Source organism: Polyergus mexicanus, unplaced genomic scaffold, assembly GCF_030449975.1.
Source record: "Polyergus mexicanus isolate NDT 795.1 unplaced genomic scaffold, iyPolMexi1.0 SCAF_6, whole genome shotgun sequence".
Lineage (NCBI taxonomy): Eukaryota > Metazoa > Arthropoda > Insecta > Hymenoptera > Formicidae > Polyergus > Polyergus mexicanus.
This window is the reverse complement of record NW_027223326.1, coordinates 9,883,414-9,908,519: the sequence shown is the minus strand read 5'-3', so window position 1 is coordinate 9,908,519 and position 25,106 is coordinate 9,883,414. Positions and strand designations below refer to the sequence as shown.

Here is a 25,106-nt window from a genome sequence, read left to right as displayed (position 1 = left end):
TACGAAACGTTAATAATTACAATGCTGAACAGAACTATTCGGAGTGTAAATAATTAAACTCTAACAGACCCAAACAGACCCGCGCAATTGTCTAATTATTGCGATTAACGAGAACGACAATTTAATATCGATGCCTGAAATATATCGAAAATTTATCGTGGCATTTTCTCGAAAAAGAAACATTTGTTTGAAGACGCCATGAATTTTATCTATCAACCGTTGCGGACAGAACGACCGGCTCTATTGTACTCGTAAATATATAAAACGCAATTCTCTACAAACTGAGTCCAGCTGAATCGCATAAGAACAATTTTTATCGCTTTATGACTCCTTCCCCTTTCGCGGACGCAGGTTACCGTGTAAAAAAGAGGAAATAAAAAAATCGGAGAACTGAAAAAAAGAGGAGAGCAAAGCAAGACTCGCTGGACCGAAACCTCGCATTAGCAGTCGACTTTCACTATTCGCGCAAGGTTGATCGGATCTCGTGCGTCGAAATTCACGCGTGCAGATAAGCGGAATGAAAAAAAAAAAGACAAAAGTAGAAAAACCAGAAATCAAATCACGCTCGGAATGTTCGAATCCAGTATGGCCAACGTGAGGAACCCCGTGAAACAACGCGAGCGTGATGTAACGTTATTAGTATCGGGCTTTCGTTGTATCCAGAAACTACGCGACCGGTTCAAAATTGATTTAGCGTTTCTTTATAGACTTGTCAACGTCGCGTCGACGTCGAGTTGACATAAAAATAACTGATTAGCCGGATATATATTATTTTTGCGTGTTAAGAAAGCGAGGTACCGCGTCGAATAACAGAAACTACAAAGGCCGCGTTATTCTCCAACGTCACGATATTAAAGATCCGATTTCTCATATTGGAGCGCAAAACAGCATTCGAATCGTTGTAATCGTGGCGTTCTTCATTCGCGGTGACAATCAAGATATTAGCTTCTTGATGAATTATCCGGCCAAAAACACGCCGTAATCCCAGGGAGTAATGCCATTACTCCCTGATCTCTTCCAATCTTTCACATTTGGAAAGAAGACTGATGTGACATTATCGAAGCACGAGAGCGCGCGATTCTCTCTCGCTCGCGATAGCGAAAAAATAACAAGAAAAATGTTCTCTCTCATAACGGGAAAATATCTATACGATCTCGTGAGAATCGATCGAATCGCAGAGAACGCAGAAGCGGTGGATACGAGTTTCCGAATCCGAGCGCGACGGATATTCGCGGAATCTTCGAAGCGCGACGCACGCCGATCATATCGTCGGAATAACCGATCGCCAGGCGGAAATCGAGAGCTCTCCCTCTCCGTCCCCTTGTCTTGGATATGGGATATAAACGATATAACGAAGAGAAGAGGATCTATCGCGCGCGATCCAAGCGCGTAGTCGGATTCATCCGCGTGTTGAAACGAGGGACAAAGTTTGCCCGTAAGTCGTTAAAACGAATGATAACAATGCCCGAGTTGGCACTCGGCATCGGTGAGAAGCTCAGGCAGCTCCCATAAATCCGGCGCAATCGCGGCCACACGCTCGCGAGACGAACTCTCTCTTTTCAGTTGCAGTGAAAAAAAGAAAAAAAAAACTTGTGCGAAATATTGTCAGAATTATGATTCATGAAAATCACAACCGGCATATCCGCGCGACGAAAATACATGCTTGTCCGGGAGATCCACGCGATCACACTCCAAACTTCGCGTTTCTCTAAATTTCCGAAGTCCCGAGATTATCTCAGGGGCAAATTCTACGAAGCGTTGAAAATTATTGAATAATGGAGGGACGATTTTTATCAAAATGATACGCGTCGCACGATATCTGCAAAATCACAAGCTGGCGCTGTCTTTCTTGCTCAAATATTGATTTCTTGATTTCTCCGCACATCCTCTCGTATATCACGAACAAGGATGAAGTTACATATTAGACTTCGAAATCCGTTCTATTAAACAATTTCGAATACAGCGTTCTCTGTTTCTATTCCGGCAATTAATCCTTGCGCAATATCTTATCGCGGTTTATATATATATATATATATATATATATATACCTCTACGACAATAATAATTGCTGAGATGTATTGTAGCTCGTGGCGATTTGTTGCGGGAGATAAGATCTGTCCGGTAGTTTCTATATCTCCTATTTCTTGCACTGTCGACCAGATCCCATCAATTCGTACGTAACTTTGTAAGTAGGTGGAGATAGGAATATAGAGTGAGTCGAGAGACAAGAATATGCGATAAAATTTATCTTTGTAACACGCGCAATACACCTCTGTCGGAATCTTTCAAGACTTTTACGTAAGAGTCAATTATGTGATAAAATATACGCACACCACACCGTGGTGTTAATTATATGGGTTTTACGATTGTGCACGCAATTGTAGCAAAGGCGTCAAAACAAATAAACGAGGCTAACTAAGTAGGTGTTGGAAATTATGATAAAATGTTTGTGCGGATTCTGATGCCAGCGAGAGAAAATTACGAGAAACAACGTGGGTAAATCAGGAAAAACAAAAACGTCTTCCGAGAGGAGGCTTTTTGGCAGCGAAGGACGATGCCTTCAGCTCGTCGTTGATTTCAACGTCTCGGGACGTTAAAATCTTTTTACAACATAACTGGAATAGCGGGTGACGTGAGGATGCGCTGTTCAGAGCACACAAAATAATGTTTTAAATAGAAAATAAAAAGATTTACGTAAGTTCTTCTATTGGATTATAAATAATTAAACAAAAAATAAATTTTATTATACAGGGTGCGGCGCGGGAATTTCCTTATTTTAAAAAATCATAAAACAAAAAGTATTAGAGATATCATTTTAATTCTTTTTTTTTTTTACATAGAGGTACATTTAAAGTTTTTTTTTGAATTACTTCTTGAAAATGACATCTTGAAGGTGGCCTCCGTTCTGGTTAATACATTGGGAGAGTCGAAATCGGAAGTTTCGGTCCACTTTGTCCAGCATGTCTGCGTCGATGTTGGCAATAGCAGCACGAATATTGTTCTTCAGCTCATCCAGGGTTTTTGGACGATTGGTATACACCAAGGATTTAAGATATCCCCATAAAAAAATAATCACAGGGTGCTAAATCCGGCGAGCGTGCTGGCCACTCAAGATCACCCCTCAAAGAGATAAGACGTTCGGGGAAGTCCAATCGTCCAAAAACCCTGGATGAGCTGAAGAACAATATTCGTGCTGCTATTGCCAACATCGACGCAGACATGCTGGACAAAGTGGACCAAAACTTCCGATTTCGACTCTCCCAATGTATTGACCAGAACGGAGGCCGGCCATCTTCCAGATGTCATTTTCAAGAAGTAATTAAAAAAAAAAAAAAACTTTAAATGTACCTCTATGTAAAAAAAAAGAATTAAAATGATATCTCTAATACTTTTTGTTTTATGATTTTTTTAAATAAGGAAGTTCCCGCGCCGCATCTTGTATATTGATTAAGATCATATTTAAAATTGTTAATTAATTTCATGAGCGCGAATCAGAAATGAATATTTCAAATATATATTTTTCAGTTAGAGAATTCAAATATTCATAACTAAAATAATTATTTCCTCCCGTTCTACACGAACAGCGAAATTATATTTAAATATACTGTTTTTTTTTCCGCGAATTTGCATTCATTCTATTCATTTTTTTTTTTCCTTCCCTTATAGCTATTCTAAATGCGAGTTTGTTTTCGCAATCAATTTTGCAATTATTTTCCTGGTTGTGTAACATTGAAGATAATATTTAAAACAATAAAGAGAAATAAAATCCCTGAAATATCTCAATGCTAGTTTGTAAATTTTTAATATTATTTAAGAATCATATAAGAATATCATATAAGAGTTTCTCTAACATCTTTTTATTATTTCGATCGATAATTATAATTAATATATTTGAAATAAATATTCCCAAGTATTTGTAGCTATGAACTTCGCGGAACAAATAAATTTTGAAATAATATTTTACTTTTGAAGGATACACGTGTATATGATTAGCTTCAATAGCTTCGCATTTGAAGTGTGCCCACCACTACGGTACGTATAGTACAGAAATAGTTGGACGTAACGGATCACAGGAGATACCCTGGCGCTCGTCTCCTCCAAAACGCCGGGACGAACGATCCGCACGTGCGATACATACAGGCATACATACCTTCCGCTCGCGGAACCGCAGCAACGCGACGGCGGCGATAATTATAAACCGACGAGACGAGGGCGCAGCGCGGCCCGACAAAAGGGAGTTCTATGTTCCTATTTTATCATCACGGAACTTTCTTTCGGGTCGCCGAGAGACGCTAGAGTCGCTAGCTAATACGACTTAATAAATCGTCCCGCATGAATCACCGCTGCGAAATGCACTTTTGCTCTTAACGCACGCGGCGGATTTAACGCGACCCCGGTGCCGTTGTTTGTATGGAAGGAACAAGACGAAGGATTGTCGAACAGACCATTCGCGGACGCGTTACTATTTAATGAGATAACAAAAGCCCGTGTTGCTTATCAACGCGTTGGACCCTGTCGCGGAAGGAGAGAAATTACATTTCGACTGTAATAAAATAATTTGTTTATCGCGCGAGGGCGAACTGCCCGCTGGTTGGCGTAATTTCGACAACGCGGCCGCGACACAATGACCATGCATACATCAAACAGTAATGGGATGTAAATGCGTACACACCTACACAAACGCACACGCAATGCGATAACGCGCGAGCGCGACAATGATTCGGGCGTAAATATAGTGATCGTCCAATTATATAATGCGACTCGGGCCGGTATGGAGCGATAAATTCGAAATTCTTCCCCGCGGACATGAATCGCAGTCAGATTGCGTCGCGCCTACGCGCTGGACCATCTAAACTGATTTAGGATAAAGGGGAGGGGAAAACATTCCCACGGAAATGCACGCGATCCGTCCTATCGTGGATCTCGTAAATCAGCTCGTCCCGTCGCATTCCTTTATGCGTTACGCTCGTGTGACATTTCGTGTGCCAAATATAATCGCCATCCTCTCTCGATTTTCGCGAGATTCGACAGCGGATTTCTCTCCCTATATCGTTCTTCTCGTTCTCTCGATTACACGGGTCTCGTTTTCACGGAAATTATGAACGGAGGCAAGTGAGAGGATTATATTCTAATTTGATACTAGATAATTGACAGCTTCACACACATACACAAGTGCATTACTGTATTATAAGAATAATGAGCATATAAACTATATAAATATTAAACTATATCTGCATGTAAAATCGCCACGTTATATGCATCTATTAAACTGGCCAAAGTTCAGTTAACGTACAATCGAATAAAATAAATAAAATGACAAAATTAATGTAACGAAGAAAAAGAGCCTATATATAGTAAAACTATATTTGAACAAATCTGTGGCATAAAGTTACCAGACCGCGAGCGATATAAAGGAAAGAATCCTTCCAAGTAGTCATTCCTGAAAATATAACCTAATATAATAATATAATCTAATGGTCTTCCGGTTGGATGCGTTTATATTGGTACGTGAGAATGACATGTTTTGTCGATGACACTTCGGCGAATAGTCTCTACCGCGAAGTTCCGCTTGAGATCCGTGAAGGAATTGCTGTTTTCGCATGGATCATTTATTTTTTCTCGATTAAAAATATTATTATAAATAACCGTCGAATTTTATCGATAAATATATATATATATATTTACATGCGCAACATCTTGAAAATCCGTGAAAAATTTCTCTGGCTTTCATGCGCCAGCGTTATACGCTAAATCGAGTCACGTATTCCATGCAGATGCAGAGGATATGCGCTTAATTCGTCGCGACCTTTCTCTGCTTATCTTCAATGCCATGTCCCTCCTCTCACCCCGTCCACCCTTTCCTATTTCGCAAATCGCACAGAGATCGAATCTCCTTCGCCACGGGGTGTCGATGCGATGGGCCAAAATTAGCAGGTGCAGTGCCCCATATATGGTAAACATTTTATATCGACGATGCTCGAGTTTTCTCTCAAGGACACCGACCGGAAATTATCGGAAGCTTACGGTAATTAAAATCGTAGCTAAATTCCAACTTTCATGAAGACGATGATAAAAAGTTGCCTTTTTTTTTTTTTAATGATATCAACTGTCATTAATTCTTTAATTCTTTCTTTATTTTGCTTCACAACATGATGAAATATGTGATTGACGATGTGATCCGCGATATCTACAGCTCAAAAGTTACGATTCTATACTCGAAGTGTAGGGGAGCTTAGGGGTTTCTGCGGCTTAAGATAGATTCCAAACTACTCAAGCACAGCGGGATACGTATATCACCTAAGAAAATCCAAAGGCGATGGCTGGCACGCGAACGTGACCTTGCTAGATGTGCCTAGCGAGTTTTCTCCTCTCTTATCCGCGTTAGATAGAGATAGTTATCTAAACACAGTCGTTGAACGCGATTTGTGGACGGATATTACGGTCATCGGTCAGCTTAAGCATTATCATTGATCGTTCCGACGGTCGCATCTCCTGATCGAAATCTCGAGGCGAGAAGGAATCGAGGGGATATATTAAAATGGTCATGCGTACTATTATTGTTCGAGTAAAAAATACTAGAGTAATAATAGAGATCGAATAATAGAGACTTGTCTCATTTTTCTCTTCTTCTTCTTCTTCTTCTTTTTGTTAGCGCGTTCCGAAATGTTACATAGTTGATGTTTCAATATAAAATATCATCCATCATTCTCGCAACGCAAAATTCATCGCGAGATTTTCGTCGTTTTAAGAAGGATTAATTAATCTTTAATTTCGCGAACGGTATGACGCCATTCCGTCGTGTGTGGCTATACCTATTTTAGAAATTGCGTCGCGCGTTTTATCCGGCACACGCAAAGCGTGACTTATGAATACTTTAGCTAACGTATTATTCATGAGGTGCAGAAAAGTAGTAATAAATTGCACGGCTCGATATAAACACAGAAGAACTTGTCCTTAATTAAACCTTTCAAAAATGAGCGGCGCTCTTTGTACAGCCCTTAATGTCACTATCATCCCAGAAGGATTAAAAAACATTACATGACGAAACCAAGCGCTCTTTAAGCCATTAGAGAACGTGTATCCGGCAGAGGAAACAAAAAAAAAATAGAGCCAACAGACCGTTCTTTCAGAACGGGGCAGGCTGTAAAAACTTAACAAAGCGACCGAAAGCTTCCCCGCCGATATTGCTCGTCGCGTTGAGCCAACCAATTCCCGGTTTGCACTCTTTCCGAATGCGATTGTATTCGCGCGCGCGTGTTGTTTTAAGCCTCGTCCAATCCCTGTAAAAAAATCGCGCGTGAACATCACGTGATAGATCGTGTCGCGCAACAACGTGGGAAATACGAGGCTCGGGAATACGAAATTTAGTTGTGCGGACACAGGCTCTGGATAGTCCGCGAATAAAACCACGTCAGTGGCAATTTATCGAGCTTCGTCGCGAAAAAAAGCAGACGATCGCTCTCTCACCAATCAGATTAAATACGCTCGTATAATTAATTACAGATGGATCGTGACAGGTGCGTATGTATCCCATTTTGTCGTTTACAATGTATTGTGAAACTGCATTTATATTTACGATTGTTGTGCGCAACCTTATTGGACGACGAGAAAAGCAGTCTTTACTGGCCGCGCGCGCTTTACTAGCCACTAAATAATCTATTTCTCTCGCGTTTATACACGCCGAACCCTAGTGTGCGAGCGTGCGTGTGCTCCTAAAGACGAGACACCGTGCATCTCTCCACGGACCTAAAACCCGAAATAAACCACAGCTGGAGCTGCCTAGATCCCTCCTTTGCCGCCGTTAACAACGCTTTTATTGATCTATCGCCCGCCAATTTTATCGAGAAGCGCCAAGATATTCGAAAAATTTCACGTGAACGTCGTAAACGCAAATTATGCACCGTGACAAGTTCGGCATTAATCATACATAAATAAATCTTGAGTTAGTTCTTTAATCGTCTTCGCTGTCACGGGACGTGGCAGAAGCAAAGATAACGAAAATACCACAGACGAGGTCGGAATTTCTCCTCTTCCCATCGAAAACTTTATTCGAGTAAAAAAATCAAATTTCTCAGCATATGCGCTAATATATGATAATAGACTTACGCTGACGTGTATTTTTATTTCGCAATAGATTATCGAGGGCAGCCGTATAGAAATATACTGTGATTTACGATCCGATAGTTGAACGGCAACGCGCAAACTCGAGGCATGATATTTCATAGCTAAATGATTCTCGGAGCATACGTGCGAGACAAATTAATTTCATTTTAAAAGCAAACTAAATCAAGACGACATACCTATCGTCGCGTACTGATCGATAGAGAAGACAATACATGACGATATACCGTGTGTAAGTATTTAACAAACAGCTACCGCGCATGTCAAACTCTTCGAGTTTATTCGATTCGCTCTCTAACTATTTTTAAGACAATTATTTTCTATCTCACATGACGAAAGTCTGTGTTTAATATATCTAAATAATCAAATTTTCCATTAGTTCTGTTTTTAATCTAACATCGTTATGAAAAGAAGATAATGATATCTTCATGAAATGAGGAGCTCGATTAAAAATCGTTTTGACAAGCGTTATTCGTAACATAAGCCGAAATTGTTAAATTAAGAGAAATTAAACTCTAGTTAAAACTTCATAAACCTAACTTCGGAAAGCTTTAATTATCAGAAGCTTGACAAATCTCACCGGTATGTTGCGGTCTCGGCTATTTCATTATCGAAAACGTGTCGCGCTCGCGGCCGATAATTTTGAACTTTCGATAGAGGCGAAAGAGAGAGGCGAATAGGATTCCTCTGACCATGCTTATCAAAATTTGAACGGGACACGTGTCGTTGCCATCCGACGAACGATTCGAGCGAAAACGGAGGCATGTATATTTAATGGCTAGCTTTTCTGACAAACAAGTGATATTATTCAGAGCTTCGATAATCATGTCATTAATGAACGATTCGTCTAGCCCGTGAAGCAAAATAAGCGACTTTCGTTACTTATTGTTAGCTACCGAAATACGCATATTATATGAGTCTTGGCAGCACGGCGTTGTACCATTTTAATCGGTTCGTTTGGAAAATTTTCATACGTTGTTTAACGACAGAATTATAACCGTTGATGGTTGGCACGACGTAGATCAGAGAACGATGGTGGAACGTTTTTCCCGGGGAAGTCCATTATCTCTCTCATAACATACGTTGACATAAGTATACAAAGGTTAAAAGCAATCTCTGCTTAAAGAGCAACTGTAAAGAAATCGATGCTCGTGCAACGGCAATAATACGCTAAGTAAACGCATTATGTACTGTTCTGTATTCTGTATTTATGTAATTATTCTGAAATACCTTTTTTTTTATTGTCGTTTTTCAATAATATTAAAAATTGTTTTTGAATTCATCTCTCCGCGTGATCTATAAAAAGGAAATCTATAATCGTTTATCTTCTAAATCTATATCGCAAAACAAAATATAAACTTTTAAGGAAGTATATATGTGGTAAGATTTCCAATTACTTTGTAATAGAACAATTTTGAAATAGAACAAATTAATGATGATTCGTTACAATAATGTATTTTAATTAATTTAATTAATTTAATATTTAATAAATTTAATATTTAATATTCGATTAATTTAATATTTAATATAATTTAATTTCGTAATAACTTCAGACATATAGACACGTTTTGAACAATTAAAATCAGAAATTTGTGATATGTCTTTCGGAATAAAAATAATTTTTAAAAACCCACGTACCATTCTCGCAGCGATATGATATCGTATGAAACGCGAATATATCAAACGTACGTGCTTATATATTGCTGTATACGAGTAGTAAAGAAACTGCTTTGGAAATCAAATTCAAAGGAATCGTATTGCGCAAAGTAAATATACCATGTGTAAACGTACATATAAATAATGACTTTTTGAATTATGGATTATTTAAGTTATCATTTTTTATTTTTAAAATAAAAATAATATAAAATAATATATTACAAAGAAACTTAGAAAAGATAACTTTATGTTATGTCAGAAAGAGAAAAAGAGGGTTGAATAAATCAATTTAAAATAATTTTTGATCCAAAACTTCCAAAAAGATAGTTTATTTAAAATAAAATTAAATAGAAAATACAATAAAATCAATAATAATAGAAAAATGTGACTACAATATAGAACAAAATAGCAAAAAATGCAGAAATCAGAGTGCAAAAATTTTTATTTCACAATTTAACTATATATAAGTAGAACGTTTCGGTTTTATTTCGAGTCATTTTTAGCAAATATGTGCGTTAAAATATACATTAAATTAAAACATTCATGTCAAAGTGAGATATTTAGTCCCAAGTACCTTATAAAATTAGGCAGTTATGAAAATTGCATATATCATTTCTTATATGCGTGACTTTAAGGTATATCGGATTAACTTTAATGTTCTAATTTCATATGAATTTTGACATACATTTACTAATGATGGCTCAAAATAGAGCCAAAACGTTCTATTTGTTCATTAAATTATATTAAATATAAATTTTTGCACCCCAAATTTTTGCACTTTGGCTCTTATCAACCCGATACTTTGTTCTATAAAATAAAAGAAAAAGAGTATAATAATTATAATATTTTTATATCATTTATATTTTACTCTCTTTATAATTACTTTAAAATAATTTCTAGTGCAATATATTAGTAGGTCTTTCATCATTCTAGTTAAAATGACGATTTTTTTCGCCATTGCCGCGAAAAGAACCGCTCGTGCGCGTTAACCCTAATGAGAAAATTTAAAGAGCAGTTAAAGAGCGGAAAAAAGAAAAAAAAAGGGAATAGTACATTTCACGTTCGGCGCAGTGACGAGAAACAGCCGAGAGCAATAACTCGTAATACGTACAGCCGCGATGCTTTTGGCCGACACACGCATACACGCGAGGTGTTATTTGCAATCGTGTGGCACAACCATTCTGGTCCTCTCGAGTGATTGATCGTTTTCACCGTTATACATCTCTTTCCGTCTTTCATTTTCCGTTTCAACGTTTCGCCTCTCTCTTCGACCCTGCGTCGTAATTTCACCTCGTTCCTCAACGCTCTTACAATTATCCTTGCCACTCTTGCCACTCCTACCTACACGCGTTAATTACATTACGCGATATTAATTATTTTCTATGTTTTAATGTTAACGTGTGATGTCAGAATTTGTACCTCGTAAAGGGTATTCGTTATTAAAGTCAACAATTATAATTTACAAAAGCAAAATCTTCAATTTTAATTTCAACATTTCATTAATCTCGATTTTAATTTAACGTTAATTAAACGCGCAAAGCCGTTAGAGCGATCAACTCTCCCCGCATAATTTTCCTGAATATTCTTGAACAGTTTTGCACACACGCATACATCTGTTTGATTATTCTTATCGAACTTGTACTCACTTCTCACGCACACAAACCGACCACTATCTCGAATGGTTTTTTTTTATTTTTTTTTATTATTATTTTTTTTTTATATATAACTCGCAAGTCAAGCAGGATATTTTCGGAAATAATACCACATTGCGATACATTGTATGGGCCCACCTGCAACATTTTATCTTGGCGCTATCGGGCGCTGCGGTACGATGGTGCTGACGGGCGACACGCGACCAAGTACCGAGATACACTATGGATATTCTATAGGGTATCCCTAGTACACAGGAATGTGTACAACCTAACCCGACGAAAGCATTATGCATTATGCACGAATCGCTCATAATCGACAATGTAACGAAATGATTTATAAGATCCTCGCTTGTCGGCCACATCGCGGCCCCTCTTTTGTGAAAATTCCCGAGCAAATATTATTCAAGCGACCTGTTTAACAACCAAAAGGTAATTTTTTAATGGCATGCATATTTAATTCGGGAATGTACAAAATTAACCACTTAATATATTTAATTAATATATATATATTTTATTTATATAAAGTATAAATTCTCTTCCTCCATTGTTTATATATTATATCCGTTTCAGAAAGCGAGATAAACGGATAATTCGCGATAATTTCATTACGTTACATGACAATTTAATCATTTGTGCATTGCCGTTATACAAATAGAAAGATCAATTTATCGCAGTGATAATTCAGTCAGGATTCACTGCTGTATATCGGAAACATATTTCAAAAACAGTTATGTGCAGTTATGTATGTGAAATAGATAGTTTTGAATAATATATATTTTGTCAAAGGTCTCCCCCCAAGAACGAGAGATACGTGTCGCATGCAGAGCGGAAAGCAATCAGGTATTAAAGCGTTTGCATCGCGCGGTATCTTTACTGCATCAAAAAGAGAGAGAGAGAGAGAGAGAGAGAGGGGAGAGGGGAAGGAACGCAGGAGTGTCCCTTGCGACTGAAAGAAAAATGTAGAGCGGAATAATTTAATTCGCCGCCATGTGATCGACCGTAAAGTCGTGCTTTAAAAATCGTCCCCCGTATTTTTATCGTTCCTCGTTTTGTAACGGCGGCTCAACATCGATCCAAAGTCTCCAAGGCTTCTCAACATACATTACACACATAGGCCATTATTTGCCAAATATATTATAGCGTCACGCGGCTTTTCGCACCTCTCGTGTAACTTTTACGTCACGCACAGCGTGTCGATGTATGCATTAGATCAGATAAATACAACAAACGTGTAAAAAATTCCATTAATATGCACGTTTCATTTATGTTAGACATTTAATTATCTCGTATTAAAAAGCGAATGTTTGTGATTAAATTTAAAAAATCTAATATACACGCGCATTTCCCTAATGATTGCTCAAGATCAATCAAAACCAATTCTATCCGAACAAACTAATTACAAATTCCGCTATAAGCATATTGAAAAACGCTCTAAAATATATAATCGATTATAATAAAATAATATATATGTATATAAAATTATTTATTTATTTATAATTTATTTAATATTTGTTTCGTAATATGGAGAAAAATAAGTGCAATCCCGATTTATAGTTATATCAAGTACTTTGATGTTAGTTCGAAAATTGAAGTAAACGGCCAGTTATAATTTAATCCAAATGCGATGAGAAAAACGAATTAATACGGTATTTATTAGTCGACAAATTAAAACGATAGATTCCGACTCGTTTGAAAATTCCGCATATTGCCATGCGGAAACTCTATTTCTACATGTGCAGAAAAATAAATGATATATCGATTTCAATGTACTCGTATTTCACAATATCAGAAGACAAAATATCTACATTTCTTTTTATGAAAATATTATTTAATTGACGCTGGGAAACGGCAAATGCGATAGCGACACATCAAAAAAATATATTGACGTTTCGTTTTTGCGACCTTGCCCCGTCTCTCTCTCTCTCTCTCTCTCTCTCTCTCTCATCAAGTTTACAGGGAGCTATCGCAATTTGCGAAGCGATAGCAGTAAAAATCGAGATGATGTACTCACCTCCTCATCGGACGGCGGCTCCTCGTAATCGGACAACGTATTTTTGAAGACGAAAATGCTGTCGGACGGGTCGAGATGACGTGCATTACCAAATTGCGTTTGTCCATCGGCAGCCTGAGTCGGCACGGTTGTCTCCACCATATCGATAAATGTGTCCGACACGGCTGTACGCGTCCACTCGGTCTTAATAATCGTATCAACACGATCGTCCGCGATTCCGACTCGTCCAGGCAATTCAGATACACGATTGCTGGAAGCTGTAAAAAAATTATATTTTTAGTTCTTTTTTTTTTTAAGAAATATTTTATTTTTTTGAACATTTTCGGTGATATGCGCTTCTAGCGTAGAAATATTTTTTACTGCAAAATTTAGATTAAGAGATCAATCTTCATTTTTGTAACACAGAGTGGAAATCAATCAATCTGCAATCTCTATTTAAGCTTTTCGGAGTAGATCGGAATTCGCACGAGGCGTGTTAAAAACGGAAAGGGAAATGAAGATGAAGGACGAGTTGAGAATGGGATGGTAAAAAACGCTATCGCGTATCGCGATGTAACAGACGCGAATGTTTTAAAACCCCGAATGTTGGCATGTACAAGGTATGGGATTCGTCATTCTTGTTATATCACCCCGACTGGAATGCCTTTACATCATGAATATGCATAGCGTTCGTGCACCACGCGATCATCACATACATATACATATACATATACACTACTGCCAACGACAGTTCGCCCTTCTCTCTCTTTCTCTCTCTCTCTCCGAGTCATCGCCATCCACCCCCGCGATTAATCATTGCGCCTCAATATCAAAGCGTGACTGCCGCCGCGGTTTTATCTCGCTCGACGACGGAACGCGCGATTAAAAATTTCGGCGCGGGACGAACCAAACGGAATCGCTGCGAGCTCTCGATCGATGGGGATGATGAGGCCCCGGGACAAGCTCGCGCCAATGACGTTTCATTCATACGTAACGAGCGCACGTGTCCCCGATCACATGGGCCGTGTAAGCAGAAGAAAGAGCGGGAGAGAAGAGAGAGTACTTATGATATCGTTCAGAAAATACGAGCGCCGACCAGAGTTAGGAGAATAAAACGCTTATAATGAATCGCGTCGTACTTATGCATGTTTATATGCGTAACGCACTTTTTTCCCTTTACGTACGTATACACGAGAACGCAACACGCGCACGCGACGCGAATGGCTACTCCGATGAGAGGCGCGCGTCAACGGTTAGATTTGCGGTCGGTTAAGTTAGGTTAGGTTAGATTCGCGCGGATTTATCCGGCGATGTATCGGCGATTCGCAAATCTGACAATTGACATTTTATTCCCGATTGCACCTGGAATGAAAAGTTACTTACGTTTGTCGAGGAGAAGCGATCGATTCGACAGCTTGCGAATGAGATGATTGTGAAACGGATCGAAATACACTCGAACCCTCGCGAAGTTGTACTTGCAAACGAACAGGCGGAAACACGTTAACGCGAATGTACGAACTCCGTAATAAATACAACAAGTCGACACTTTTCTTACCGATATTCGCGATCTCTGAATTGTCATATCAATATACGAGAAAACTCGATATATCCCAACGCGCCGAGCACTGGTGAACCGACATATGATTGTCGAGTCGGCGAATCGTAACGAGTGCGCCATCTGATGTGAAGGATATACAGTTATCATACCTGTGAATAGTCTGATAATATATCGACGTGTTAGTTCATATATTATTACGTCATTCGAAGAAAGATATGTGTGGAGCTTACGTTCATTAAATAATATCATTCATATATGAAACACTACGCAAATTCTTATATAATCAAATATATTTTGTGGAGAAATAGAAAAAGACGTTCCGCGTTTCACTTACGAATGCGAGAATCGCAATTGCCACTATCGATGTATCGAAAATATCGAGACATCGAATCACAGGATACAATTAGATTCTGTTCGTTTCGCTTGCACTTGTTGCGCTTGGTTTGGAGATGCGCCTCAAATTTTAAACGGACAAGAAAAATAAGTACATAAAGTTCAATTAAAACGGAGCTATTATGTAACATAAGATTTTCGAAATAAATATTTTAGTAAACATATTAAAGAAATGATCGATATAGCGAAATATTACGAAAAATATAAAAATATGTCGCATCGAATCCGAATTTTCGATCGACGATATAATTAAATCACGCCGACCGGAAGCATCATTCGATCTATCTTTAACCTAATGCTCCCACTTATGTATATCGAAAGTATTTCGCCGAAAATAAACCTTCACGGGGATGTATCACGAAGCGTCTGGATAGTTCTATGTCGTTTATAATAGTGCGAGCTAACTCTAGTGTCATTCTAAGGATGGGCAAAATTATCCTTTTTAAATCGCGTCAATGAGAAAATTTAGAAAAAAAGTGAATCACACGCAGTGCTGTATTCTTAGAAGAAAAGCTCGTTCTTTCTAAAAGTTTTTTTACAAAAGGTAAAAATGTGTGTGTTTTAAATTAGAATCTCTATAACATTTTGTGTATCTGTTATTTTTTTTAATGTTTAACAAAAATAATACAAACTTTTTATAACAAAAATTATTGATAATTTATATACAGACTTCTCAATGTTACTCAAAAAATTGTAAAATTAGTATTAGTTATAGTTCCTATATATTGTATTTGATTTACTAGTATTTTGTACATCTTTTTTATTTTTCATACTCAAAGAAATATGTATAATATACTATATTATCATGGATCATAGGAATCTTTTCACGTTCAAATATTTAATACAATATTACATATTTTATGTTATAGAGATATCTTGTAGTTATAAAATGGCAAAATCAGATATGACTGCACAAGAGTGGAAGGAGAAAGGTAACGAAGAGTTTAACAAAGGCAATTGGTCAGAGGCATTAGATTGCTATACAAATGCACTGAACTTAGTAAAGGAAGATAATGCTGAGAAAGCGATATACTATAAAAATCGAGCTGCCGCTTATTTAAAATTACTTGATTATGAGAAAGTGATCAAGGACTGTGATAATGCGTTAAAGATATGTTCTAACGATCCCAAGGCCTTATTTCGTAGATGTCAGGCACTTGAAGCATTGGAGAGATTTGAAGAGGCATATCGAGATGCAAGAAATATTATTTTATCTGATCCTAATAATAAATCTATTCAACCTATAGCAGCACGTTTACATGAAATTGTACAAGAACGACATAAAGAAATGTCATGTATTAGTGCCAAAGTAAGTATATATAATTGTTAAAAGATTTATTAATTTGACCTACTTAATAATTTTATCCAGTTAAATAAAACATATTGTAACATATTTTTTAGTTAATTAGTAAGAATTTTGATGTAGCCAATACATATTGTATATGATTTAAACTTCTTGCTATTTTTGTTGTATTTTTATTCAATATTTTTTCAGTGGATATATTGTATTGAAAATTATATTACATAAATACAATTTGTTTATATAATTAATTTTATATATTATATTATAGGTATCACAAATGCTAGATCTAGCCTTTAACATGAGCATGGATAAAGAGAAACGTGAAACTGCTATGAATAATTTACTTGTGCTTGCACGTGAGAGGGCTGGTGCGGAAGAGATTTTCAAACAAAAAAGTGTATCTAAAATAACAAAATTTGTAAAAGTGAGAGAGGACGAGGAAGTAATCTGCAGTGCGATCCGTATTATAGGCGAATTATGTAAAAATAATATTAATCGAACTGAATCTATTATAAGAGATATTGGTTTGCCTTGGTTTTTGGAAATGATAAACAGTAAACTTGCAGAGAGAGTCAACGCATCTCAATATTGTTTACAGGTAATTATACTAATCAAAAATACATTATTATTGTACAAATAGGAATGTGTATATGAGTGAAAATTTATCTTATGTGTTTTCTTTTCAGACCGTATTGAATACTTATAGTGGTATGGAGAATAAGCCTGATTCAAAACCTGACAAGACTTTATGCGAGGCGCATAAGAAAGAAATAGACACGATTCTATCATGCCTATTGTACAGCGTAACAAATAGAACAATAACAGGTCTTGCGAGAGATGCAATAATAGAACTTATTATGCGTAATATTCATTACACTACATTAGACTGGGCCGAACGATTGGTCGAACTTCGCGGTTTGCAAAGATTGATGGAAGTAGCTAGTGAAATGGAGGAATACAAGTATGAATCCTCAATGGACATTACATCTTCTACACGTACTATAACCAGCGTATGTTTGGCTAGAATATACGAGAACATGTACTATGATGCTGCTAAGGACCGATTTAGAAATGCCATTGAAGAATTTATTAAAGATAAATTACTTACACCCGATATAGAATCAAAGGTATGCATTTTGTGACATTATATAACTTTTAATTTTCTAAGAAATATTTAAATTATATAAATATTTAAATTATGTAAATATTTAAATTATATAATAAGACATTTATAGAATCGTTGGATGTCATTTTAACCACAATCTCTGTGGCCAATTTGGAACTAATTTTTTTTACAGAAATAATGAGAAAGATTGCTTAATTCAATTTTCTCTTAGCATTACACCTTTGCAAATTTCAAATTGAAATCCTATTATTATTAGCAAATTCCATTTTAATTTCACTGATACATATGACTATCATCTGTACTGAAGCTTAGTTTATCATTGATTTTCTATTTTTAATTGTTAAATACTCAAAAATGATAGCTATCTTGATATTTCCGGAAAAAAAAAAAAAAAAAAAAAATTGTATTCTGTATTGCATAAAATATATTGTACAAAAATTAATGGATTATTAATTGACTGTTTTATAGGTTCGTATAGTAGTTGCGATAACGACTTTATTGATGGGCCCGATAGATGTTGGAAATACAATTGTAGCTAAAGAAGGGATTCTGGAAATGATCCTCGTTATGGCAGGGACGGATGATTTATTGCAGCAGAAAGTCGCTTGTGAATGTATCGTTGCTGTCGCATCCAAAAAAGACAAGGCCACCGCGATCATAAATCAAGGTGTAAATATATTAAAGAAGCTATATCAGTCTAAGGATGACTCAATCCGCGTCCGAGCATTAGTGGGATTGTGTAAGTTAGGAAGTTCGGGAGGTACAGATGCGACTATCAGGCCGTTTGCGGACGGAGCAACGAAAAAATTGGCTGAGGCCTGCAGACGATTCTTGATTAACCCCAAGAAGGAAAAGGATATGAGAAAATGGGCTATAGAAGGTTTATCATATCTCACTTTCGATGCCGAAGTCAAGGAGAAATTAATAGAAGATCAACAGGCCATTCAAGCTATGATCGAGCTCGCCAAAACTGGCGATCAGTCTGTTCTCTATGGCGTGGTCACAACGTTGGTGAACTTGTGCAATGCTTACGACAAGCAAGAGCTCATACCCGAAATGGTTGAGTTGGCAAAATTCGCGAAACATCATATTCCCGAAGAACACGAACTAGATGAGGTCGACTTTGTGAATAAGAGATTATGCGCGTTAACTAAGGCTGGTGTAACCAGTGCTCTAGTTAGCCTCGCTAAAACGGACAGCCAAAATAGCAGGGAATTGATAGCGCGCGTTTTTAATGCGATATGCAGTCAACAAGAAGTGAGAGGAATAATCGTTCAACAGGGTGCTGTGAAGGCTTTATTACCGTTAGCGTTAGATAATACGGACAAGGGAAAAAAGCAAGCTTCGCAAGCTCTGGCTCGTTTAGGAATCACGATAAACCCCGAGGTCGCGTTTCCCGGTCAGAGAATAATGGAGGTCGTTCGACCATTTATAAATCTCCTGAGTCCAGACTGTTCTGCTCTCGAGAATTTCGAAAGTCTAATGGCTCTGTGCAATCTAGCTGGCATCAGTGACAGCGTGCGAAAACGTATACTGAAGGAAGGAGGATTCCAGAAGATCGAGGCCTATATGTACGAAGAGCATGACATGTTGAGGCGCGCGGCTATGCAAGTTATAAATAATTTGGTAATGTGTGAGGAGACAATTCGATATTACGAACAAGAAAACGACCGAATCAAGTATCTTGTAATACTGTGCGAAGATGAAGATCAAGATACTAGTATTGCAGCAGCTGGAGCTCTGGCAATGCTAACATCAGCTAGCAAAAAGACTTGCGAAAAGATTTTTGATTCGAAAGATTGGCTGGAGTCTCTGCATTTCTTGCTCGCCAATCCAAACTGTGATGTACAACATAGGGGTGTCGTAATTGTGCTGAACATGATGAGAAGCACAAAGGAGGTTGCTGTGAAACTTATTGAAACGGATATAATGGAAATATTGATGGCATTGAGTAAAAACGATAATGTACAAAACAAAAAAATCAGAGAATTAGCATCCACTGCTTTGGATGCTGCTGCCGAATGGAAATTGATCAAGAAAAACGTCGATGAAAACGAATTGTCAGAAAGCACTAGTAATATTGAACATGTCGATTAAACAAATCATATTTAAATATATTGACCTCAATTCTAATCTAAATGTCACAAACTTATCAAGTCAAGTGACATTTGTGTTTATTGTTAAAAATATATGACAATATATTAAATTAAAGACTTCACCAATTTTAAATTTGCTCATTACATCTTAAGATAAATATTATTAAAAGAAGATCTTAACAAATTTAATATCAAAGTATAAAAATGGTTCTAATAAAAAATTAATTATGCGAGTTGTACAATCTGAATTACTGTATATATTATGAAAACTGTATATCAAAGTTCATAAAATCGCATCACACACACACACACACACACACACACACACACACACACACACACAAAAGAAACAGCTATACAATATTCTAAACTTACTTGCAGAACAAATTGTTGACCTGGCAATGAACGATACACAGTGATGTTTGTAGAAAGATCTCCAAGTCATTTATAGGATTCTCACTAATAGTCATCTGCATATTCTCAGTAGTTATCATCTGTGTACATATATATACATTAGAATTAATTTTTGTCAAAAAATATTTTCAAAAAAATTAATTTCTTATTATTTTTGGTACATATATTGATGAAACAATGTGGAGAAATTTCATACATGCTATCTTTATTTTTGGCATAAAAGTTATCTAGATTTCACATTTAAAGTAAGAGTAAAAATTATCAAAATGTGAAAAAAAAAATGTTGGAATAAGAAAAGGAAACTTTCTGTATTACCCTCTTATTAAACATACATCTGTTTTAACTATTTGTTGAAATTAAAATATACGTACAACTTTTCAAAAGACAAATATCCATCAAATTAATCAAAAGTCTATGAAGTCTTTATTGTAAAAACTCGAATATATTTAATTTATTAAAAAATATATACGAAATAAATAAAAATTTATATTATATATGTTGTGTATTTTATTATATGTTTAATAATTTTGATTTATAATGTTGTAGTTAAAATAATAATACTAATCATTCAACAAATTTGGAGATGATTACTAAAATCTATAGCATTATATATAAGCAAATATAATGCAAAACTTAAAGAAGATAAAAAATTATTTATAAATTATATACATTTATGTAAAGTTCTGTATGTGTGTCTGTATATATATGCAATAAAATATCTAGTAAAATATTTCAAAAATGTAAAATATATCAATGTTTTATAATAATTCTAATTTACCACTTTGGTATTTCTATTCGTATAAAAATACAATTATGTTATAATAACAGTGAAAAATTGTGAACTAGATTTGTGAAGTAGATTTTTTAATTTGCTTTCTCGTTCGTATCCAATATAATAATATAATATATGTTTTTTATATAAAAATGTAATATAAATATTTTATTTTATTCCAATCTAATCGTTCGATTCTTTATTCAATCAAAATAATTTTTAAGCAAACTTTCGATAATAATGATACTAAACACAATGTAAACTCAAGAGATTATAATAAATGTATGTACAAGTGTAAACTCTTCTCTAAATGTACAAATACTCAAAAGACCGTTAAGAAAAAAAGCATCCATAATGGCCGGATTATCTGAACCGAAAAATTCGCTTGATTTTTTATTCTTAAAATTCCCGTTTAATATACCGTAAAATTATAAAATAATCTCACAGTTTATTCAAAAGATAATGCTATTGTGAATAATCACATCTATTTAGCTCGATTATCTCTTTGTCGGCTTATCTGTGCGGATATTACCAGAATCCGCAATCTCTGCTTCTGTACGACACAACGTTTGCGCGCGAAAAGAGGAAGAAGAAACCGTTGCATTTTGCGCATAGTATCTTGAACCAATCGGGATGAAAGGCGCCATGAATTCCTCATCCTGATTGGTCAAGCCACGAAATCTATCGAAAATCGCCAAGCAGTTCTCGAACAATTTGGCGCGAAGATTCAAAAGCATTTGAAATCATTATGCAAATGGCGTAATACGAGATATCGAGAATTAATATTTTTCCTTTAGAATTATGTAAAAATGAGCATTTATAATAATTATACGCATTCGAATTTTAGTGATACCTCAGATTGTCTACAATTGTTTTCAGATCGTGTCACCACACCTGTGGAGAATAATAACCTCTTGTCATGGTTGCCGCAAATATTTCTAATAAGAAACAGCTCAAAAACCACAATTCGTAAGGATTGTGTTTACTGAACGATGAACAAAATCCGGATGTTTCATTCGCACTAATAAAATTGAAAGGTACTTGATAAATAGATCAAAACAGTTACTAACCTGTATCATATTTATCTCATACGTTCATATATACATGTAAATGAAAACGATTTTATGCTTTATTTTCATTTAAATAATCAAATAAAGCAATCTAATCGCTTTTTTTCGTTTGTCATTCGAATATATTCTAATATTGCTGAGATTATTTTGTATTATTTGTAATTGGAATATGGGTTGCCTTATTACGATGATACATAAATTAAATACCTTAATAATAATGAAATATCAAGTTATATAGTTTAATACTTATTAAAATCCATTTGTACTTTGAAATATAATCATAAGAAAATCCTTTATTTTTAACAATTTATTTAAAGAAATTCAAAAAGTGATTTTAACAAAAACATAACTAAAGTTATTTTAAGGAGATGATAAATACATATAGATGCTAAAATATGATCTTTACATATGTGTCTTATACATAGAAAGAAACACACTCTCCTTTCCTTGATTTTAAGTATCTTTAGAAATACATTCTTTATAAAAGGATCAGTATATCACAAACTCAGAAATGGATGAGATAATGCTTGTTCAGCGGTGATACGTGTTTTATAATTTAGATCTAGAAGTTTTGTCAAAAGCTGGTATGCTTCCTTGGGATATTCAATATTTGACAATACCTTAAAAAAATTTAGGAAAATTTGTAAATGTCACAAGATAGAAATATTATACATTACAGAAGCAAAGAAGTAAGAACTAGATATAATCAAACATTCTATTTTCACTACAAAAGCAATTATTTTGAACAATTTTGAAATGGAAAGAGATTAAACCACTATTAATGAGTGATTATTCTACTAATTGTGATGATTTAAATATCTTTTAACATACAAAAGTCAAAATTTTTATTGTTGTGTCCAATTATACTTCTTTTACTTTATAATATCATCATTTCATTAAATAAAAATCGTTTCAAGTATAAAAACAGAATATACCTTGCATATACTATTTTCTCTATCATGCATCATGCTTCTGTTTCTTTTTCGTAACTTTAGGCACAAAGACATAATATCAATGCCTGGTAAATTTTCACTAAAAATAATTTTCTTACCTAAGCCAAATAAAATAGAAATAAATAATAAATACAATCCACAAAAAATAGAGATTAATGAAAAAGAACAGTTTAAATAAATTATTTATCATGACTATGATAAAATATACCTAATTTTTCTGCACATTGTTCTACTTTGCGAGATCCAAATATCGTTGTTATTTCCGCTAGAGCTGTGCAGTCATCGGGCGAACGAAAAAAAACTTGCGTACCGCTGAGTATGCATAGCATCATCACACCACAAGCCCAAATATCAATTGCTGAAATTTTGTACTTTTTTCAGTCATTACAAATTTAAAATCATTTTATGTTCTCCATCATATCATTATTATTTAGTACCTGGAGTTTGTGATGGATGTTTCAATAAAACTTCAGGAGCACGAAACCCAGGTGTGCCTGCACGAGGCGCTGTTTGCTGTGGTTTTGTTAAACATAATGTGCACACTTTAGGTTTCCCAAAACAGTTACATTTGTTATCCATATTCTTTTTTGTTGTATTTGAATTAAGCTGAAAACTTAAGTTATTCTAAAACAGATTACAACAACAAGGAATAAGAAACATTAGATTATTTTTAGACATATTGCATTTGACATGTTGCATATAAAACTTACTTCTTCAGATCTCTTCCGTTTCATACTTTGTATTTCACTTGTTCCTTCATTTATTATTTTTGTTGTTTTCAAATTCTTTGCATTGTATTCGGTATATTGCTGTGCAAGCCCAAAATCTACCAATAAATATCTGTAAGAAAAAAAACAAAAATATTAAATTATATATAATCGTAATTTTTTAAAATTATAGAAAAGAAATTCTGGCAATTAAAACTTACTTTCTATTAATACGGCTGTAGAGAAAATTACTGGGTTTCACATCTCTATGTATGATATTAAACTGATGAACTCTTCGTACAGCACTTAATAGAGCTTTCATATAATCCTTTGTTTCTTCTACAGTCATATCTTTGACATATTCCTAATCATATATATTCATTATTAATATATTTTTAATTTGGTTAATATAATTGAGACTTTACAAACTTAAATGCAAATCAGAAACTTACTGAAAATTTGTCATGCTTCATATATGGCATTACAAACACTACTGAACCATGATTTCTTAAACATAAGTCTATGCCAACAATATGATCTTTGCCTCTGAAATAAATTATATTTGTTTCTCTCAATGTAAATTATTATAAAACTATATAATACTTCTTTTCTCAGACTGAAATTTGCTTAGCATACCCCATCTGTTGCAAACATTGTAATTCACGTTCGATTCTTTCAGGATGACAAGTAGGAATTAAGTGTTTCAATGCAAACTTTTTATGTTTATTAGAAGACTTCAGAGTAGCCAAAAAGACAGAGCTAAATGTGCCATCTCCAACTTTGCAATGTATGTAGAATAGCTCATTTACAAGTGGGATTGATTCTTTCAGATTTGTACAGCTATCTTTTGCTAGAACAGCAAGCAAGTATACACCTTATTTGTACATTTTTATTTTAATATAAAAACATCGTTAAAATATATATCTATATAAAGCCTATGTGATAGACATGATATATAGTTTAGTATTTTTGAATTGTCTCAAATAAAAATATATAAGTTTAATTTTTATTAAATCTATAAATTATCCTGTAAACAGAATACCATTAATATTCTAAATATAGGAAGATATAAATACTTAAAATACAAATACCGTCATTGTCAGTTTTATCTTTTCGATGTAAGTTGTTGATTTCCATCCTGTCGAATTTTTCTAAATCTTTTTTAATCACTCGTGTAATAATTACACCAACATATCACCGAATTCACCTTTTTCAGAACTTGTCCTTCATTATCGACGATTACTGATTGAATCATTAGAAAAAATGATCACTAATCATCACTAATATAATGTAAC

General features: G+C 35.1%; 3 protein-coding genes across 7 annotated transcripts in view; 1 reads left to right on the top strand and 2 right to left on the bottom strand.

Annotated features, from left to right (window-relative positions):
• The window catches only part of LOC138934051 (pseudouridylate synthase RPUSD2), a 118,821-nt gene extending 97,229 nt beyond the window's left edge, over positions 1-21,592 (bottom strand). The window contains exons 1-3 of one of the 3 annotated variants that reach the window (XM_070297439.1): positions 21,527-21,592; positions 20,271-20,389; positions 13,441-13,697 (exon numbers count right to left, since the gene is read on the bottom strand). In XM_070297439.1, the coding sequence (XP_070153540.1) occupies positions 13,441-13,697; positions 20,271-20,340 (327 nt within the window). In that variant the 5' untranslated portion in view covers positions 20,341-20,389; positions 21,527-21,592. Of the gene's footprint in view, positions 1-13,440; positions 13,698-14,802; positions 15,043-20,270; positions 20,390-21,526 lie in introns of those variants that run through there. The other 2 variants (XM_070297440.1, XM_070297438.1) reach the window with 2 other exon arrangements.
• Unc-45 (unc-45 myosin chaperone) lies at positions 15,472-20,220 on the top strand. Its single transcript, XM_070297437.1, has 5 exons — positions 15,472-15,914; positions 16,240-16,679; positions 16,942-17,271; positions 17,360-17,800; positions 18,268-20,220. Exons 2-5 carry the CDS (start codon positions 16,260-16,262, stop codon positions 19,894-19,896), a joined length of 2,820 nt encoding a protein of 939 aa, XP_070153538.1. The 5' UTR covers positions 15,472-15,914; positions 16,240-16,259; the 3' UTR covers positions 19,897-20,220.
• Positions 21,593-22,571: 979 nt separating the features above from the next.
• On the bottom strand, positions 22,572-25,034 carry LOC138934083 (cell division cycle 7-related protein kinase). Of its 3 annotated transcripts, none has more exons than XM_070297512.1 (9): positions 24,903-25,034; positions 24,448-24,661; positions 24,264-24,357; positions 24,033-24,175; positions 23,815-23,944; positions 23,542-23,728; positions 23,313-23,462; positions 23,087-23,202; positions 22,572-22,771 (listed from the first exon to the last, which is right to left on the bottom strand). In XM_070297512.1, exons 1-9 carry the CDS (start codon positions 24,946-24,948, stop codon positions 22,649-22,651), a joined length of 1,203 nt encoding a protein of 400 aa, XP_070153613.1. In that variant the 5' UTR covers positions 24,949-25,034; the 3' UTR covers positions 22,572-22,648. The 3 variants fall into 3 exon arrangements, with proteins under 3 accessions (XP_070153613.1, XP_070153614.1, XP_070153615.1); XM_070297513.1 differs by having other exon boundaries at positions 23,542-23,710; XM_070297514.1 differs by lacking the exon at positions 23,087-23,202 and having other exon boundaries at positions 22,674-22,771.
• Between the last annotated feature and the right edge of the window lie 72 nt (positions 25,035-25,106).

Excerpts from the sequence above, each read along its gene's own strand:
- Unc-45 (XM_070297437.1), top strand. The coding sequence starts at position 16,260 with ATGGCAAAATCAGATATGACTGCACAAGAGTGGAAGGAGAAAGGTAAC. Across the intron at positions 17,272-17,359 it reads CATCTCAATATTGTTTACAG|ACCGTATTGAATACTTATAG; the intron begins GTAATTATACTA and ends TTTTCTTTTCAG. Across the intron at positions 17,801-18,267 it reads CACCCGATATAGAATCAAAG|GTTCGTATAGTAGTTGCGAT; the intron begins GTATGCATTTTG and ends ACTGTTTTATAG.
- LOC138934083 (XM_070297512.1), bottom strand. The coding sequence starts at position 24,948 with ATGGAAATCAACAACTTACATCGAAAAGATAAAACTGACAATGACG. Across the intron at positions 24,662-24,902 it reads AGATAAAACTGACAATGACG|CAAAAGATAGCTGTACAAAT; the intron begins GTATTTGTATTT and ends TTGCTGTTCTAG. Across the intron at positions 24,358-24,447 it reads CAATGTTTGCAACAGATGGG|AGGCAAAGATCATATTGTTG; the intron begins GTATGCTAAGCA and ends AATTTATTTCAG.